The 19851-nt window shown below is 38.8% G+C and overlaps 1 protein-coding gene across 4 annotated transcripts; it reads left to right on the top strand.

The window, feature by feature from the left end:
- Positions 1–1257: 1257 nt before the first annotated feature.
- Positions 1258–18590, top strand: NUDT13 (nudix hydrolase 13). Of its 4 annotated transcripts, XM_059169959.1 has the most exons (9): positions 1258–1347; positions 8956–9047; positions 11813–11952; positions 13390–13524; positions 14296–14402; positions 15329–15454; positions 15623–15734; positions 16443–16597; positions 17508–18590. In XM_059169959.1, exons 2-9 carry the CDS (start codon positions 8965–8967, stop codon positions 17700–17702), a joined length of 1053 nt encoding a protein of 350 aa, XP_059025942.1. In that variant the 5' UTR covers positions 1258–1347; positions 8956–8964; the 3' UTR covers positions 17703–18590. The 4 variants fall into 4 exon arrangements, with proteins under 4 accessions (XP_059025942.1, XP_059025943.1, XP_059025944.1 ...); XM_059169960.1 differs by lacking the exon at positions 15623–15734 and having other exon boundaries at positions 17508–17645; XM_059169961.1 differs by lacking the exons at positions 8956–9047; positions 11813–11952 and having other exon boundaries at positions 1292–1347.
- Positions 18591–19851: the final 1261 nt, after the last annotated feature.

The raw sequence follows: 19851 nt of genomic DNA, 5'->3' as shown, positions 1-19851 counted from the left end.
TTAATAATAACATCCAGGTTTTAATAATCAGTATCCCCTGTAATCTACCCTCCACACACATAGAAATTCCTTTACAATGTAAGTCAAATCATCTCATTCTCCTGCTCAAATTCTTCTGTCACATCCCAACCCTCCCAGAGTAAAAACCAAAGGATTACAATGGCTCGATAAGAATTGTAAGACTTGTGAAGCCCTATGTGATCTGATACTTGGCTACACTTTGACCTCATCTCTGATTATCATGCTTTGTCCTAGGCTTTCCTCAGACCTGCCAGTTACTCTTCCTCCCCAGGACATTTGCATCTGCTGATTTTCTCCTGTCTACGAATCTCTTCACATAGATTTCCATTTGGTTTCCTTCCTCAACTCTTTCACTGTCTTTGCTCAAATATCACCTTTACAATAAGGCTGGCCACTGTATATAAAATAGCAAAATCCTCCCTCCTCTTATCTTGCTTTATTTTTCTCCTCAGCACTTATAACCAAACACATTGTATATTTACTTGTTTTTTTCTTTAGAATGTAAGTTGCACAAAAACAGAAATTTTCCATTTTCACCCCTGCTGTATCTGGTGCCTATTAACAGTCCCAGGTTGGTATTTATTAAATACATGTTGAATGAAGGTCCTTCAAAACTGTCTTTTCCTACAAGCAAGCAACTTTAAAGCAAGAAAAGAGCAGAACCAAAGCAGTTTTGCTAGACTGCTTTCAGTGCTATGGAATACTGCCCTGGTTGATCAAGGGATGCATTCTGACATAAGCTCACACGCCTTTAGACATAGTCACGTCCTTTACAATCGGCAGATTTCATGAAATGTTAGAACTAGTTTTAAAGTGGGCAGACAGAAAGTTCGAAAGTTAGCTTAGTTCCTGCCCCAACACTCCTTTCCTTCCCCACAAAATATGTCTTTTGTGTACTAGGATGGGTTTAATGACTATCTTTTTGTTATTGAAAAGTGAATCTACTGCTTCTCCAAAGACAAGGTTGGTAGTTTTTCTGGTAATGGATTTAGAAGATCTTAGATCTTGCTTTTGACATTCACTGTTAACTTTGCTGTTGTAGTGGATTTTAACATGCCTCTGGATTAAACTACAATTCCCAGGGTGCCTCTCTAGGTGAATTCTGGGAAGTGTGGCAAAAGAACGCTTACAACCACGGTTAACCTTGGAAGACTTAACAGCTAGCGTGAAAACAGAACTACATTTCCCAGAGTGCATCAATAGGGTATTCTGGGAAGTGTGGCAGAGGGCCCTAAGCGGGAAAGCCCTACTTCCCAGTAGCCTTGCTAGTTCCCTGGTTTCTGCTGATTCCTGAGGCCTAGGAAGGCACCCTCCCCCAAATTCAGAGTGAGTACAGCGGAACAGAAAACTGTTGAGTTTCTAAGCAAAGGAGGGATTTTATGGGAAGGCATAATCAAAACTTGAAAAAAAGCTCTTGGTCACAGCATTTTGTGATTTTTAGCTTAGTCTTTTCCTTATTGCAGGAACCAGGGAATGGCCAGTTTTGCATCGTAACTTATAGAACCATCCTTTTAACTAAAGATAAAGCTAATATTCTAACTAAAGCTAGTATTTTTCTGGTACTTTCTTGGAGAGTCATTTAAAAACGGAACTTGCTTACCTTTTTGCCTTGTGCCTGCATTATTTTTTAATTAAGGGAGGAAACATTTTTAGAAAGCAAACCATAAAGCTACTTAAGGAGACCTTGAAATCTGTGTCCTTTGGCTCCTCAGTTTTGCATATTTCCTCATTCCTCTGAGGTCCACAGTAATGAATAAATAGACAGACTGAAAAGGGCTCTCTCAAACTCTACCAAACTTCTTGGTAGAATAACCACAGAGATTCGAGATGGACCCTTTCTTCATGCTGTAGTACTTTACAAAGTAATCTTTCTTCTTAAAATGAACAGGATAAAAAACGTAGGAATTATGTATTACAGGGGCTTGAGAGATACAACCTTGCCTCTTTATCAAATAATTTTTGGTAAAAACAATATTATCTTTCATCTTTATCAGTCCTTGTACTTTTTTTTTTTTTTTTTTTTTAAGATTTTTATTTATTTATTTGACAGAGATCACAGGTAGGCAGAGAGGTAGGCAGAGAGAGGCGGAAACAGTTTCCCTGGCGAGCAAAGAGCCCGATGTGGGGCTCGATCTCAGGACACTGGGTTCATGACCTGAGCCGAAGGCAGAGGCTTTAACCCACTGAGCCATCCAGGTGCCCCGTCCTTGTACTTTTAAAGACATAAATCATAAATGAATGTTGAAAAATGCTTTCCCATGTATTTCTCATCAAAACATGAGTTTTGGAGCCAGATAGCCCTGGGCTTGAAACTGCTACTGTCTAAACTGTGATTTCAGATTAGTTCAAGCTTTATCTTCCTCACTTGTAAAATGGGATAAATTCGTTCATTCATTCATTCACCCATCTATCTATATTATGTTTTACATTGTGATAGAAACAGTGCTGGGTGCTATAGAAAGGGGAAGATACCACCCCTTAAGGATTTTACAGTCCAACAGATCTGAGAATTAGGTAGAAACCTGACATGGTTGTAATACACTTCAGATCCATTTTCTCTCCTTCCCTCCCCTCTGAGAAGTGAGACAGAAAGGAAGCTCCAAGGAGTTAGGTGACAGCTCCAGATCACAAATTCAGTCAGTGGGAGAATAAAAGTCCAGAGTCTCTTCAGTGCTTACTTCCCTGTTCCTTCCTCAGTTTGGAGATAGGCACAGACTGTAAAACAGAAGGCAAGCCTGAGCTTGTCATCTAATGTAAAATAACAGTGCTAGTATTTTCTTCCAAAACTTATTTCATGAATAGTGAACTTTTATCCTCAGCATGCCATCAGGAATAAAATACCATAATAGTTGCCAATTCAAACAAAAACAGTTCTGTTTGTAATGTGGAGGATCATGGCAGGTTTACCAGTTGTTTTCCAGCAAGTTTACTGAAAGTGAGCTTTTGAGCCAATACACTTTAAATAAAACATCACACTGAAGACCTCCAGAAGAGTAAAAAATCACAAACCATTTAGAAAAAAGTAACACATTTTCCCTGCATTAAATTTCTTTTTTTTTTTTTTTTTTTTTTTTAAAGATTTTATTTATTTGTCAGAGACAGAGAGAGCGAGCGAGCACAGGCAGACAGAGAGGCAGGCAGAGGCAGAGGGAGAAGCAGGCTCTCTGCCGAGCAAGGAGCCTGATGTGGGACTCGATCCCAGGACCCTGGGATCATGACCCGAGCCGAAGGCAGCTGCTTAACCAACTGAGCCACCCAGGCGTCCCTCCCTGCATTAAATTTCTATAATAATAAATAGCGTGGAGTTTTAAGAAATTATATTTTCATTCTACAAGTCGGTTCACATATCCTCATTGTTAAAAGACCTCTTTTTTCTTTTTTCTTTTTTTTTTTTTTTGGACTGAGGTACACAAAGAAATGCAACACATATATCAGTTGGTTCCTGTACTGCGTTTCTGTGATCCTGTTATGGAAAATGCTGGAAATGTACTATAATATTCTAAAAACCTAGAATGGTCAAAACCACAGTAAATAAATGAGCACAGGGCATCAAACAGTTTGCAAAAGGGAAGCCAGAACTATTAAATCTCAAAACACTTTTAATCTCGGTAGTTATTAAAAAATATAAAATGAAAGGTTTTTGTTTTTTTTTTTTTTAAAGCCAAACACTACTGAATCTTGTAAATGCAGCAATGTGTAGAAAGAGCCATATGATTTTAAACTAAATTTTGTCCCAGTAATTCTACTTTGGGAAACTTAAAAGAAGTAGCCTGAAAATATCAGCACATAGGTATTTAGCGGTATCTTATTTCTGGTAATTTAAAATCAGAGCAACCTAAATGTCTAAAATCAGGGGAATGTTTAGCCAAATAAGGATGAATCTACCTGAATGTATTATTTTGCAGCTAAAAATATTTTATAGCTTATACAAAAACAGAAAACTGCTTGTGATGTGTTTCGTGAAAGCACGTTGACAAAAGTGTGTCCTCTAATTACAAATATGTAGAAGTTGTACATGTAAGGGGGCACCTGGGTGGCTCAGTGGGTTAAAGCTGCCTTCCGCTCAGGTCATGATCCCAGGGTCCTGGGATCGAGCCCCACATCAGGCTCACTGCTCAGCAGGGAGCCTGCTTCCCTCCCTCTCTCTCTCTGCCAGCCTCTCTGCCGCTTGTGATCTCTGTCAAATAAATGGATAAAATCTTAAAAAAAAATCATACATATAAAAAAGATTAGAAAATATATGTTATATTTATGTGGTCATATTATGGACAGTCTCACAATTCTGTCTTCTAGATGTCCTGTAATATAATTATGTTAATTTTATAATTCAAATTATATATTTCAAAGAGAAATATATACAGTTAAATATAAATAAATATATACAGTTAAAGCTGATTTTTAAGGAAATCACTTTCTCCTCTTTTACTTTTCAATAAGCTCTATAGTTTTTATATAAGATGTGTATAAAGATATACAAGGGACCATTTAGAAAAGGAATTCGACTTGATTTTTTTTTAAAGATTTTATTTATTTATTTGATAGACAGAGATCAGAAGTAGGCAGAGAGGCAGGCTGAGAGATTTGAAGAGAAGCAGGCTCCCTGCTGAACAGCGAGCCTGATGCAGGGCTCAATCCTAGGACCCTGGGATCATGACCTAAACCGAAGGCAGAGGCTTTAACCCACTGAGCCACCCAGGTGCTTTAGACTTAATTTTTATCTACTAGGCTTATGACTGTACCAATGAAGGTACAATTCTCAGTTGAAATAAGTGGTTTTCCTCTTTTTTTTTTAAATAATTTTTTTTATTTTTTATAAACATATATTTTTATCCCCAGGGGTACAGGTCTGTGAATCGCCAGATTTACACACTTCACAGCACTCATCAAAGCACATACCCTCCCCAATGTCCATAACCCCACCCCCCTTTTCCCAACCCCCCTCCCCCCAGCAACCCTCAGTTTGTTTTGTGAGATTAAGAGTCACTTATGGTTTGTCTCCCTCCCAATCCCATCTTGTTTCATTGATTCTTCTCCTACCCACTTAAACCCCCATGTTGCATCACCACTTCTTCATATCAGGGAGATCATATGATAGTTGTCTTTCTCTGCTTGACTTATTTCGCTAAGCTTGATACGCTCTAGTTCCATCCATGTTGTCGCAAATGGCAAGATTTCATTTCTTTTGATGGCTGCGTAGTATTCCATTGTGTATATATACCACATCTTCTTGATCCATTCATCTGTTGATGGACATCTAGGTTCTTTCCATAGTTTGGCTATTGTGGACATTGCTGCTATAAACATTCGGGTGCATGTGCCCCTTTGGATCACTACGTTTGTATCTTTAGGGTAAATACCCAGTAGTGCAATTGCTGGGTCATAGGGCAGTTCTATTTTCAACATTTTGAGGAACCTCCATGCTGTTTTTCAGAGTGGTTGCACCAGCTTGCATTCCCACCAACAGTGTAGGAGGGTTCCCTTTTCTCCGCATCCTCGCCAGCATCTGTCATTTCCTGACTTGTTGATTTTAGCCATTCTGACTGGTGTGAGGTGATACCTCATTGTGGTTTTGATTTGTATTTCCCTGATGCCGAGTGATATGGAGCACTTTTTCATGTGTCTGTTGGCCATCTGGATGTCTTCTTTGGAGAAATGTCTGTTCATGTCCTCTGCCTATTTCTTGATTGGATTATTTGTTCTTTGGAGTGGTTTTCCTCTTGATTGTTAATGTTTTTTCAAAGTTACATTAAGAACTTCACTTTTTTTTTTACAAGCTGTGACCACCATCCCATGAGTCAGCAGGCCATGATAATCCACAACTGGCTAAGGTTAATTTAGTAACAAACTAGACAAAACATCAGGCAGCCAAGGACAGTGGGCCACATAGTTGGTAGTTAATAGTGCCACCAAATAGCTCTTGGCTCTCAGGATTCAAGGAACTAACAAAAAGAATTACTTTTGGCTCCCTGGGACTGTGATGAGGTAACTCTGTTAACGATTTAGTATGTGTACTTCTAGTCACTTTAAAAATAGAAATAAATATATATTTATGTTTACTGATATGTATGTGTCCTTTTGTTTTTCTTTTTTTTTCTTTTTCTTTTTCTTTTCTTTTCTTTTCTTTTTTTTTTTTTTTTTAAGAGAAGGAGAGAAGGGGCAGGCAGGGACAGAGGGAGAGGGAGAGAGAGAGAATCTTAAGCAGACTGCATGCCCAGTACAGAGACCAACACAGGGCTCAATCCCACAACCCTCAGATCATGACCTGAGCCAAAATCAAGAGTTGGTTGCTTAACCAACAAAGCCACCCAGGCACCCCTATGTCCTTTCCTTTATAAATTAATTATATGGTAGTAAACCAAATATTACTTGCTTTTCTTACTTAAACATATATTGTGGAATATCTTTCCCTGTTACTGTATATGAATGTTTCCACTGTTATCTTGTATTTATTTATTTTAAAGATTTTACTTATTTGAGAGAGGGGGGGGGAGAGGGAGAGGGAAAGAGAAAATCCCAAGCAGACTCCTTGCTGATGTGTGGCTTGATCCCAGGACTCTGAGACCATGACCTGAGCCAAAACCAAGAGTCAGATGCTTAACTGACTGAGCCACCCAGGCACCCCTCTTCTATTTATTTTTAAGAGCTGTATATTATTCCCCTTCATCATACTTCTTGTTAATGTTCCTATACCTATCCTTTTCTTCACAAGATAATTTCATAGAAGTGGAATTGCTAGGTGAAAGGATGTTTATTTACCATGTTGATACATATTCCCAGTCCCCCCCCCAAATACTGTATGAGTTTACATTCTCAGAGTTGTACACGAGACATATACATAGGACATATCTATGTACAAGAAATGTAAATGTATTTCTTCCAGTATATCACACAAGTCTTTAGGTTATTAAACTAGGAATTATGCCTTTTAATACTCTTCTAGAATGGTTTTTAACCCACATATCACATGTTGCCTTCTGGGAAAGCTGTTTGTCTTCTCTCTCCTATTAGAGACTTGATAGCAGGTTTTCCATCCAGTACATTTCTGTGTTCCTTAAAGGATCTTGCATAAAGTCAGTTTTCAATAAATACTTTTTGTTGAATGTTGTTTGCTAAATATATTTTACCCTTGGCTAGGACACTGATTGTAGCCAAAACTGTCCAAGGATTAGTCATCAGTGATTCATAATTATGCAACCAAGAAGTAAGCCTAAACTTTAGATGTTCCTCAGTAATTTGTTTAGTGTCAAAGCTTTCTCCCTTGGGTACAGTTAAAAGGGTGGCTGGTTATTTGTACTGATTTTTTCATTTCAGTGGAACTTCTTGAATTTATTGCCAATGGGGGAATAAAATAGTTATTGATAAACAATTTAAAAGGAATCATCTTGGGGTGCCTGGATGGCTCAGTGGATTAAGCCTCTGCCTTTGGCTTGGGTCATGATCTCGGGGTCCTGGGATTGAGCCCCGCATCAGGCTCTCTGCTCAGCAGGGAGCCTGCATCCCCCTCTTTCTGCCTACTTGTGATCTATGACAAATAAATAAATACAATCTTTAAAAAAAATAACAGGAATCACCTTCTACAGAATGGATTCATAAGATAAAGAATTTTTTTTCTCTCACAATGAGACACACAAAATAGAAAATAGCTTGGATTCATGTAGATTTGCATAGCTGCCTTTTGAAATATTTTCTTAATGGCCATGATTTTTATATTTTTCTTGCCTATAGGATTCCTCTTACTTCATTCTCAGAGGGACTTTGGCTTTCATATATTCTGAGAAACTTACTTCAGTTACTTGGAGACATTCCCCGTCTTACCTGGTCTTAGATAGAGTAATGCTAGCTGCTATAACAAACTTCAAAAGTTCACTTGTTTAATATGACTGAAGTTTATTTCTCACTGATAAATCGTCCAAAGTGTGTGTGTGTGAGTACTTTAGTTGGAAGGTGGCTTTTCTCCATGTTGTGATTCAAGGATCCAGGTTTCTCCATCTAATGGTTCTGCCATTCCAGAGTCTTACAAGCAGGAGGAGGAAAGGGGATGATGGCATACCCACTTCTTTTATTATTATTTTAAAATTTTTACTTAAAGATTTATTTACTTTAGAGAATGTGCACACACACCAAGGTGGGGGGAAGGGCAGAGAGAGAGGGAGAGAATCTCAAGAAGACTCCAGTTGAAGACAGAGCCTGGTATGGGGCTTGATCTCACCACCCTGACATCAGGACCTGAGATGAAACAAAGAGTTTGATGCTCAACTGACTGCGCCACCTGGGAGCCCCTGGGAGCCTCTAGGCATACCCACTTCTTAACTGCTTCATCCTAGAAGAGATATACATTACTTACACTCACATTGCATTGTTAAGACCTACTTTTGGCACTGCTTAGATATAAAGAGAGAAATGTACATTGTGGCTTAGCAGCTACCTTTCAGCAATAATTCTTAGGAGGAAGAATGTATTTTTTGTAGATAGCAGAGTCTCCACCTATTAGGTAGGCGGAACAGGTTGCAATTTTTTTTTTAAGATTTTATTTATTTCTTTGGCAGAGACAGATCACAAGTAGGCAGAGAGGCAGGCAGAGAGAGAGGAGGAAGCAGGCTCCCTGCTGAGCAGAGAGCCTGATGCGGGGCTCCATCCCAGGACCCTGAGATCATGACCTGAGCCGAAGGCAGAGGTTTTATCCCACTGAGCCACCCAGGTGCCCCCAGGTTGCAATTTTGTAGATTAGAAAAGGGGTACTGAAAAGTTGAAATCCCACAGCTAGTTAGTGGAATAAATGCAATTTAGAAGCCAGATCACCTGACTCCTATTCAGTTTCTTTCCTCAATATTAAAAAGTAATCCTATCCTGGCTGAAAGTATAACCATCTTGGTGATTCATTACTTTAATTGCACACTATGACTTTCTTTTCTTTTAACTTCTCTTTTCTCTAAGGACCTGACAATGTCCCTGTATTGTGGAATTGCTTGCAGGAGAAAATCTTTTTGGTACTTTAGGCTGCTGTCAACTTATGTCGCTAAGACCCGGTGAGTTGTGACCAATCTGAGCTCTGATTATTCTCTTTTTGGCCCATTAAATTATAAAATATAAATATCTCAAAATCCTATATTGAGGATGAAGGATACAAGATTAAGATTTACATATAAGGACAGTCATTACAAATTATTTATAATTGGAAACATTCTAAACTAAATTTCCAGTAATAACTAAAATATCTGACATATTTAAATATTAAGTTCTATTAAGATAAGAACTTTGTCTTTCCCACTCTGGTACCCCTCTGCATATGGGTACCCCTCTGGTACCCATGTATAAAACAATACCACGTGCATAGTAGGCACTAAAGGACTACTGAATGGATGAATGACCAAGAAGGGAGAAATTAATTAAACGACGGTACACCCCTATGATGGAATTAAAAACTATACTGAATAGTAATAGTTCATGAAGTTTCCTGAAAATAAGGTAGATAATTCTAATTACTTCAGCCCTCACCCTCTAAGAAAGAACTAAACTACCAGTTAAAGGTAGACTAGGAGAAAAACCAAAACCAAAAACCCTACTCCAGTACAGGAAGATGGTAAAGGACTTCTTTGTCACAGCCTGGGAAATTTGAAATCTGTGAATTTGAAATCACTAGCTATTCTCATGGTTTTGGGGGTTTAAATTTGCACCATCTGTGTTATGCCACCCAAACCCCAACCTAAAAAGAATGTAAGTAGTAGTTGTAGACTTCTAAGACCGCTGGGCACCTTGTAGAAGCAAAGATGAAACTCCTCTGAAGAAATGCGCTCATAACCAGGGCCTCCTACTGGAAAAGCTCTGCCAAACGTTGAGTGCCCAGTCCAGAATTTAAAGGCACATAAGCACAGAACGATACATGAACAAAAGTGAGAAAAGGAAATTGTGGTACTTATATTATTGTAGGTTATTTGCTGTTCTCAGGCTGAGACTCCGAGAACAATAACTGAATTACTGTATAGTTATTGAATGGTCTAAAACTGACTGTATTAAAGTGATTTTAAAATTAGTAAAAAATCACGAGAATGAAATCCTGTCAATAAAGAACATGGCATGAAAAGAATGGTAAAGAAAAAAGGCTACAAGTAGGTATGATCCTGAATATACCTATCTATGTGCAGGTACACACAATAAATTGTTTAAAGAATTCCCAGGTGTAAACAGTGATCATCTCTGAATGGTGAGATTCTTGATGATTTCCCTTTTTTGAACAAATTGCTAACTGTATTTTCTGATTTTAATGGGATGACTTTTGATTTTTATAAATAGGAAAATAAGCTTTTGTCCAATAATCTTAGTGTTGTTTCCGTACTATTATAACTAAAGGGGGAAAAGGAATTTTTAAAATTAGTGTTCCTGATCAAGAAGGAAAATGTAAGGAACTTTTGGGATCTCAGTTCCAGTTCCAGTGAGGCCCCAGATTTAAGACCTTAACCTGAGTGTTTTTGTAGGTGTTTTGCTTTTTAGAGTCATTAGGGTAAAGCGCAGGTTGTATGATTCTTACTGTTCTTTTAGGGTAAAGCGCAGGTTGTATGATTCTTACTGTTCTTTTAGGAAGGCAGCTTTGTTTGTTCTATAGTTTATATTTGGTAACTTCTGAGTGGCACAAGTCTCTCCTTCAACATGCATTAAGTCTTTGCCCCAGGAAGTGACAGTCTCTTATAATAAGTTTAAAAATACCATTGAGTATTAAAATCTCAGGTTTCTTTGGTCTTGTGTTTATAAAGAGCTCATTGTAACCCCTTTTATCATACAGTCAAAAATAGGTTCCTAAACATGTCGCTGGGACACATTTATCATTTTCCTTTGTAGTTTTATGTTGAGCTAACTCTGTTAGTGTTACAAAATCTCCCAGATCCTACAGGAAATATCTATAAACTGCATTACCTACTTCAGTGACAAAATCTGCCATAAATCTGAGTCTGTTTGGGGCTTTTAATTGGCAAAAATGGTTATCCCTAAGGGTCCAGAAGGAGAATCTTTATTATAGTACCCCCGAATCATGTGGAGCCTGACTTGATTTTCAAGGCTCTTGAAGGGATAAACTTAGGTAATCTTTAATGAAGGTGCTTGAAAAGCTTAGATCTGGAACCAGTACTATTTCTTCTAGAGAAGCTAATGATAGGATGTTATCTTTTCTACATTTGTATTTTGGCCATTGAAGATATTACACTTATTAAATAAGTGTAGGTCAAGTATAGGCTTCATTTTCCCACCAGTGGTCTCTTTGATAGAGATAAGGAGCTAATGGTGTCCACCTGGGGGACTAGGTGTTGGAAGCAGGAATGCACTGAAGATAATGCCTGCTCTTTATCATCCCTAGATTGAAAGAGAGTTAAAACTGAAAGTATAGTGTTGGCTCTTCCATCTATAATAATAAAGTCTGCACTCATCCCTAGCTATTCTGTGGTTGATATTTTATCGCTGTACTTGTTTTCCTTTCACTTCACTGCATATAAATTCTTGCCTCACAGCGTAATATTGGCAAAGTACCCTGAGGTTCAATTCAGTAAATATTTATTACTCTTGAAATTCAATTCAATAAATATTTATTGAACTGAGCCATTCGATATCTAATTACTGGAGATAAAGAACTAAGGCTGACCCTGCCCTTAAGGAGATCATAGTCTTTCAGGGGAAAGAGCAATTTAGGATATAAATAAAAGGAAATAACTGTGATAGGAGAGGGATGCAAGAACCGAATTCTGAAAGATGAATGCTATGCAAGTAACTAAGTGTGGTTTAATAATGCTTTATTTCCAAAATACAGGTATTTATTAGGGCTGAAGGAAGATGATGATGCATGTAAAAAAGCCCAGCAGACAGGAGCATTTTACCTCTTTCATAGCCTGGCTCCTTTGCTTCAGAAATCTGGACACCAGTACCAGGCTCCCCGGCATAGCCTACTAGGTAAGCCCAAAGAGGACCAATAGAGTAGACCAGCCTGTGGCCATTAAGCAGAATTTCATCCATATCAAACCCCTGAGAAGGCTTCTTCCATTTTAGAGTCCAGATTTTTCAAGTTACTTCTACCAATTAATTATTTAGTGTATAAACCTGAGTTGTCCATATATTATTTAGTGACGGTATGAACCACTATTGGCTTCAACTAGGGGTCAGTGAATCTGCTGTCCAAATTGGAACCCACTGCTGGTTTTGTAAATATTGGAACACAGCCTTGCTCATTCATTTACGTATTGTCTATGGCTGTTTTCGAACTACAGTGGCAGAACAGAGTGGTTGTGACAGAGAGCCACATGGCTCACAAAACCCAAAATATTTGCCCAGCCCTGTTTAAACCAGTGATTTTTAGCCTCCATGGAAGTACATACTGTTCTACTACTTAAGATTTGCATCATAACTTCATTTCTTTTAGAAGGATCAAAAGTAAAAGTGACTTAAAATTAATTTGAGAACTTGGGAACTCTTTTAGGGTATGTAAATAAAGATAAGGCACTGGGATTTAGCATTCAAGGTACTAACTTTCAGTATTATATGATGTCAATATACACTGACTGACTTCTAAATACAAAGCCAGTGAATTTCTTCGATGGGCCAGATGTTGAATACTTGGATAGGTAGTTTCTAGCAGTGCAGAAGTGTATCAGGATGCCAATAGAAAGCAATGATATGTTGTATTATGAACAAATAAATACGTCCTTCATGCACAAGAGGTTATATTTTCTCCCTATACAGCACTTGTCTTACACAGACTTGGATCTTGGATGAATAGTCTACCCTAGGCCACACATGCAGCGTAATCTAAATTATATGTAACTGATTTGGTCTCTAGCATTTTAAGCATGACACTTTTTTTTTCAGCACCGTAATACATTAGCTTATCATGTATCTTTTGAACTAGGGATAGCCTCCTTTCATGAAACAATCATAGATTACAGTGGTACACTGCAAGAATTCTTTTAGTCTAGGGCGCCTGGGTGGCTCAGTGGGTTAAGCTGCTGCCTTCGGCTCAGGTCATGATCTCAGGGTCCTGGGATCAAGTCCCACATTGGGCTCTCTGCTCAGCAGGGAGCCTGCTTCCCTTCCTCTCTCTCTGCCTGCCTCTCTGCCTACTTGTGATCTCTGTCAAATAAATAAATAAAAATCTTAAAAAAAAAAAAAAAAGAATTCTTTTAGTCTAAACACTTTAGGTTGCTGATGGGAAGATGGAGGTCTAGAGAGACTAAGTGATTAGGCCAAGATTACATAGCTAATCAGCTGCAGGACAGTGGCTAGAAGCAGGTATACCTATTCAAGCTGAAGTGGATGATTTCCTAGAAGGTTAATATGGCTATGGTGATTTAGTGAAAACCTCTGTTTTCTTCCCTTCTCCTTTTGCTTCTTAAGAGTTGGAAAGGCTCCTGGCAAAGTTTGGACAGGACACACAAAGAATAGAAGACTCTGTGCTGATTGGATGCTCTGACCAGCATGAAGCATGGTTTGCTCTGGATCTAGGTCTGACCAGCTCCTCTTCCCAAAATGGTATAGAACATTATTTCTAATGAGTACTTCCCAGTGGTGCTCAGACATTGGGATCTCATGTAATAGTAAAACTTAAAAGAAAATTTTGTGAATACCAAAGATTATCAACCTTGATTTTTTTTTAAATTTAGGATATAAAAAAGTACGACCCATCTACTATCATCATTTATAAGATAAGGAACATTTTAATATTTTCTAAGCTAGGTAGTAGCTACACAGATGTTTATTATTTTATTCTCTGTACCTTTATACATTTTATATTTCTTAACTCTTTCATGACATCATTCTTATCTCAGGTGAATAAACATGTTACCATGCTCAGGGTCTTCAGACCTGCCTTTGGGAACCAGTTTGGTATAAGGTTCATGGTTCCAACTAGGCTTTCCTTCTCTCCTGGGTCTAGTTGTAAATGTAATGATGCTGTTATGCAGTGCAGATAGGAGCTTAGAGGTGCCATTTTACCTCTTTTCCAGGGATAGTGTGTGGTTAGTGCAAATATTCTTATTACTCTGAAGAGGATCTTGAGAAACACTATGCTCTGATGTTTCTCAGATTTGCCTGAATATAAGAAATCACCCAGTGCTTACTAAAAAATAAAGATTTCTGGGCCTCACTCACCTGCTGTTCAGAATCCCCAGGCTGGGACTTGAGAACCTGTATATTTTTTGTTTTCCTTAGTTGAGTATTATTAGGTGAGTTTGGGAAACACTTGAGGGGGGCCCAAGGCAAAGTTGTGTTTGTTTCATTTCATCCTCTGTTCTCATTTTCTAGCTGCCTTACAGAAACCAGAAATGGAGACAGAGCTCAAGGGCTCTTTCACTGAGCTGACGAAGGCTCTCTTTCAGCTGAACACAAAGGATGCCTCCTTGCTGACCATGGTAGATTCTGACTTCTTAGTTCTATAGGGAATTTAGTAAAGCAGTGTTTTGGGGTGAATACATGCATGTATGCAAAGGCTAGAATGACATCTGGTTTCCTCTTGAGCAGGTAGATCACAGTCCTTCCTATAAACCTTGGCAGAGGACAATGTGCTGTAGAGAGATTGCTTATTCTCCTTTCTTTTGCCCTTATTTTTCACAGGACCATTTTCTCCCAAGGACATGCAGATCTATCAGCCTCATGATATTTTTAGTGACCCATAGCATAACATACATCATTATGTTATTCCTATGAGAAATTACTTTAGACTTCATTTGTTAAAGTGCTTTTGGTTGTTCATTTAACTTAAAAAGACATCTCTAAGCATTTTTTTCTTAAAAGATTTTATTTATTTGACAGAGATCACAAGTAGGCAGAGAGAGAGAGGAAGGGAAGCAGGCTCCCTGCTGAGCAGAGTGCCCGATGCGGGCTTGATCCCAGGACCCTGAGATTAAGACCTGAGCCGAAGGCAGAGGCTTAACCCACTGAGCCACCCAGGCGCCCCATCTCTAAGCATTTTTATTTGCAAAAAAATCCCACCTTTACTGGGGAGGAGTACCTGATGGGGCATTACACTGGAAATATTGAAAATATCTTATTTTTAAGTTGGGTCCTAAGTACATGGGACATTCATTTATAATAGTTTATATATTATATGTATTTTAAATGAATCATACTTTCTCTTATTCATATTTCAGATGCTAGAGGAGTGTGTCCAGATAGTTTCCTTTTTTAAAAGTTCAAACAGTTGATACCCATTTAAAGTAGGTGAGCTGGAAAGGGATTGGCATTTCCCTTTGAATTGCTCTAAATACTAGGCCCAGCCCTATTACAGATAAGCTTCACATTCTCTCCAAATGAAATCAGCCTATCTTTGTATTCCTAGGCTCAGGCTCTTCTCCGTTGGCATGATGCTCATCAGTTCTGTAGCAGAAGTGGGCAGCCCACCAAGAAGAATATGGCTGGCAGCAAGCGTGTGTGCCCTTCCAATAAGATCATCTATTATCCACAAGTAAGCACTACTTTAAAAGGGCCGTAATCCAAGAAGACTGTGTGCTAGCTTGTCCTAGGGATAGAAGCCTATACAGTTAAAAGGCTTTCCTTAGTTATCCATTCCTTCATCCCATTAACAGGCCCAAAACCCTAATGTCGTGTCTAAGTTTCCATTCCCTTTTCCTAGATGGCTCCTGTGGTGATCACTCTAGTGTCAGATGGGACTCGATGCCTGCTTGCTCGCCAGAGTTCCTTTCCCAAGGGAATGTATTCTGCTTTGGCAGGTTTTTGTGACATAGGTAAGAAGTTTAGGGCATGTGCAGATGACTGGAGGACACGAAAGCTTAACAGTAGTAGGTATTTCTTTATCTTGTTGCTGCTGTTCTGGAGTCTCAAGCACACTGTTTCCTGACAAGTCAAAAAACTGCCTTCTGGCATTGTAACTGTCTAGTATGAGACAAGTTTTCAAACATATGGCATACCTGAAAGAATTATACAGTTACTCTCCCATACACTTACCACCTACATCCTACACTTGTTTTCTTCATTTACTTTATCACATATCTATCCATCCCTCAATCTGTTGTATTCTTTGATTCATAGTTGGCAGACATTAGTACACTTCTCCCTAAATATTTCAGCATGCACCTTATTTATCAGAATTCAATAGATATTTATAGTTTTTTTTTTTTCTCAGTCTACTGGGGTAAAATTTGCAAAAGGTGAAACAAGGCATTAGAATTTTGTTAAAGTTGAGGTCAGCGGTAGCCTCTCTAATTGTCACTCTTATTTTGCAGTCTAAGTAAGTAAGTAACTAGTATAAGTATTGTAGTTAAGCACCCAACTCCAGATTTGAGTCCTGTTGTTGTAGAGACTCAGGGATTTAGGGCTCTCTCCAAGAATAATTCATTGAAACTCTGGAGCCAGTTTCGGGCTCCTTTCAAGTTGGGCATTTGTATCACCCTTCCCGCTGCAGGGCTGTCCTGAATTAATCTGAGTGCTTATAGGTGAAAGTCTGGAAGAGGCTGTCCGGAGAGAAGTTGCAGAAGAGGTGGGATTGGAGGTGGAAAGACTGCAGTACTCTGCATCCCAGCACTGGCCCTTTCCTAATAGCTCACTCATGATTGCTTGTCATGCAACTGTGAAACCAGGGCAGACAGAGGTAAGTTCTCATGCTTCCCTTATGCTGTGGTATTTCCTTTGCTTCACCCACGTTGGCCAGTAGGCACCTATCTAGTCCGGCATTGTCTACGTTATTCAAAGATGTGTAATGTAGGATTTGTTCCCTTAAGGAGTTTGCAATCTTATAAAGGAAACAATCTCCATGCAAATTCAGAGCAGCCACACAATTAACATTCTTTTTTCTATGTATCTCAGTTACGTGACAATTTATTTTTCAGCAGGACTTAGCAGAGCATCTTACAAAGAGTAGGCACACAATAAATATATCAAATTAAATGACTGATTTCAGGGTTGGTCTTATTGTTCAAGTCTCTTAGGAGGTTGGGGACCAGTTACACAAAATCAAAGGAACTTCTGGGTGAAAGGGATTTAGATGTTGTCTCACCCAACCTCATCTTGCTCTTCTGCAGCATCCCTGAGAGAAGGCATTGTGGTCCTTACTTGCCAAAGTCTGTTGTGTTTTGGTTTGCATAGAATTAATAATATCTCATCTGTCTCAGCTTCCTGTGGATACAGTGTGCCTTTGATAATCATTAATTATCCCTTATCCTTTAGAGGAGTAATTTTATGTTTTTCTTTAAATTGAAAGTTAATCAAAAGTTATATATATATTACACCTCACTATTAACCACTCTTTAGTATTTTGGTATTTGTGTTTCTGGGACTTTTAAAAGGCACTTTTTTTCTTTTACACTATTTAAAAAATATATTTAACTCTCTCCTTTTAGTTATGCCTCTTCTGCTTCTGTGCAGTATCTAAAACTAATCATCTCCCAGCCTGTAGATCCGAGGCCCTGCTTAGTTCTGGGAACAATTTTTCACCTTTGGCGAAAGTATTCTAAATTTTGTAGCTCCTAACCTTACATTCTGTTTTCCTTTATGTCTTTTAGATCCAGGTGAACTTGAAAGAACTAGAGGCAGCTGGCTGGTTCAGTCATGATGAGGTGGCCACAGCCCTGAGGAAAAAGAGTCCATATACTCAGCAACAGGACGGGACATTCTGGTTGCCCCCCAAGTTAGCCATTGCCCACCAACTGATTAAGGAGTGGGTGGAAAAGCCGTCCTGCTCTACCCTGCCTGCTTAGCCCAGACTGAGCCACCTAGATCCCTTCTCAGTATCCTGGAAGGTCATAAGAGAGATCAGTTGATAAAAGGGGAGGTAACCAAAGGCCATCTCCAACTTCATACTAAGACAGAGTGGGAGGTGACCAGGATGCCTCTAATAGCAGTGTTAAGGAAGTTCTTATTCATAGGCAATCAAAATGCCAAACTGATGTCAAAATCAGAGGGAAGTCTGAAGCATTAGTTTGAAAGTAGGCCCCCGTGCATCCGTTTCAGCTGAGGTCTTGGAAGCAAACACCTTTCGGCATGTATCTCATTAATGCTGGGTTTACACTAACTGCCAAAATGTGTCTGGTATAATTTTAATGTTAACTTAGTAGTGAAGACATACAGCAAATCTCAACCCACTACTGAGTTACTTTTCATCCTCACAGAATTAGGAAAAATTGAACAATATACATTTAAAAACTCATGTACAGGTAGTTACTGTGTACATAGTATTTAAATAAAAGTCATATTTCTTTAAGTCATCTGAAGGGATGAAGAAAGTGGGAGCCAAGGTCTTCCTCAGAGTACTCAGTAATAAATCAGATGCAGTGATGTTTTGCTGAGGCAACTGCATCCCAGTGGGGCTTAAGATAACTAAGTCTTTTGCCATTACTTGGACAGCTAATGACCCAAAGAAAAGATGATCACTTTGCCATGTCTGATTTCCTAAATATAAAATGGTTACTGTCATTTGCATACTGTTAAGTGTTATAACTTCAGCTAAGGGATTAGTGAGGGTGAACCATTTCTTGTTTTATGGGATAAACTAAATTTAGGATTGCTCATCATTCATATATGTCATTCTATACCTTGTCATAGGGGAAAATTTATCTGGAGGAAATAAAATAAATTTCCACACCCTGGTTCAGATGTGCATTTTTGCCTTATGAAGTGAGGAAATAGTAGAAAGTGAGAATCTGGGGCAGAGGGTGAGGAGGGAGAAAAGGAATCTATTTGTATGATAAATACTGAAGTCCAGGTTCCAAGTGTGGAACAACTGAAGTGATGGGCAGAGGAAATACTGTTAGGTCTGTTTGAAAGCAGGACTGAATGGGAGAGATTTATATCTTCAGACAATTTCAGGTACTAATTTGTGATAAAAGACAAAAGTGCCAGAGATCCCAAGATTATTCATACATTAAAGTCTACAGGACTAAGCAAGAGATTCTAGAACTAGACAAGATGAAGTGCTGACTTTCTCTTTGATCCCAAAAGGTCACTGCTTTTGCCATTGCCGGCAAATTATCAGTGCTTTGGGGAACTCAAAGTGCCTTCATCAGGAAATGTTGAGGGATAGTATGTGATGGGACTTGATTGTCCTCTTAGTTTGGCAGCTTGCCCTGACCTGAACTGAACCAGCATGTAGAAGGGAAAAGCACTCTCAAAAGAGAGGTCCTGAGATTTCTTCATATCTTGCGGTTAGAAGAAAACAGTTCAGGGTCCATGTGTATAAACATCTCCCAATCTTGTCTGTCTCTGGGGGTATGTTTGTGAGCACATGTGTACACATCCCCAATCTGAAAATACTGATAGAAAGGGGAGTGTGCAGGATTCCTGGTTATGAGTGTCTCAAACTTACCATGGAGTAACTGTTTGCTTTTGGATTAACGTGTTGTTTTGGAAAAGATGAGAGAGGCTCATAGAAGAGCTATGACATTGAACTTTGTTTCCTGGCAGTGAGTGGAAAGAGGGCTTTGCTTCTTAGAACTCCAAGGATATCTGAAAGTTGAGGCAAAAGAGGGCAGGCTTGGGGTACTGAGAATGACAGATAAATAAAAGGATCTTTGGTACAGGGCCTATCTGGCTGGACAATATTCATGTGGCAATGAGTGATGAAGGTGCTAAGGATAAAAAGGGCCACTCAGTCCATGAAGGAGGAGAGCACAAACAGGTAAAATATTAGAACAAATGTATTTATCACTGGAGTGAACCTGGCTCAAGGTCATTTCTGGTAACGAATAAAAAAGCAACTCATTCATTTCTCATTTTTGCCTATGACCCTCCTTTCTCTTCCTTTAATCCTCAATAAAGATAAACTTAATGTTCTAAACACAGACTGTATAAATCTCTCGGGCTGTCCAGGGGCTTGATTTTTCTCTCTTCTACTGACTTCAAAACCTTGTA

Source organism: Mustela lutreola, chromosome 4 (assembly GCF_030435805.1).
Source record: "Mustela lutreola isolate mMusLut2 chromosome 4, mMusLut2.pri, whole genome shotgun sequence".
NCBI classification, from domain to species: Eukaryota; Metazoa; Chordata; class Mammalia; order Carnivora; family Mustelidae; genus Mustela; species Mustela lutreola.
The sequence above is the reverse complement of the archived record's forward strand: the minus strand, read 5'-3'. Positions and strand labels throughout refer to the sequence as shown.

Coding starts and splice junctions, on each gene's coding strand:
- NUDT13 (XM_059169959.1), top strand. CDS start 8,965: ATGTCCCTGTATTGTGGAATTGCTTGCAGGAGAAAATCTTTTTGGTAC. Junction 11,953..13,389: donor TCCCCGGCATAGCCTACTAG/GTAAGCCCAAAG, acceptor TTGCTTCTTAAG/AGTTGGAAAGGCTCCTGGCA. Junction 14,403..15,328: donor ATGCCTCCTTGCTGACCATG/GTAGATTCTGAC, acceptor TTGTATTCCTAG/GCTCAGGCTCTTCTCCGTTG.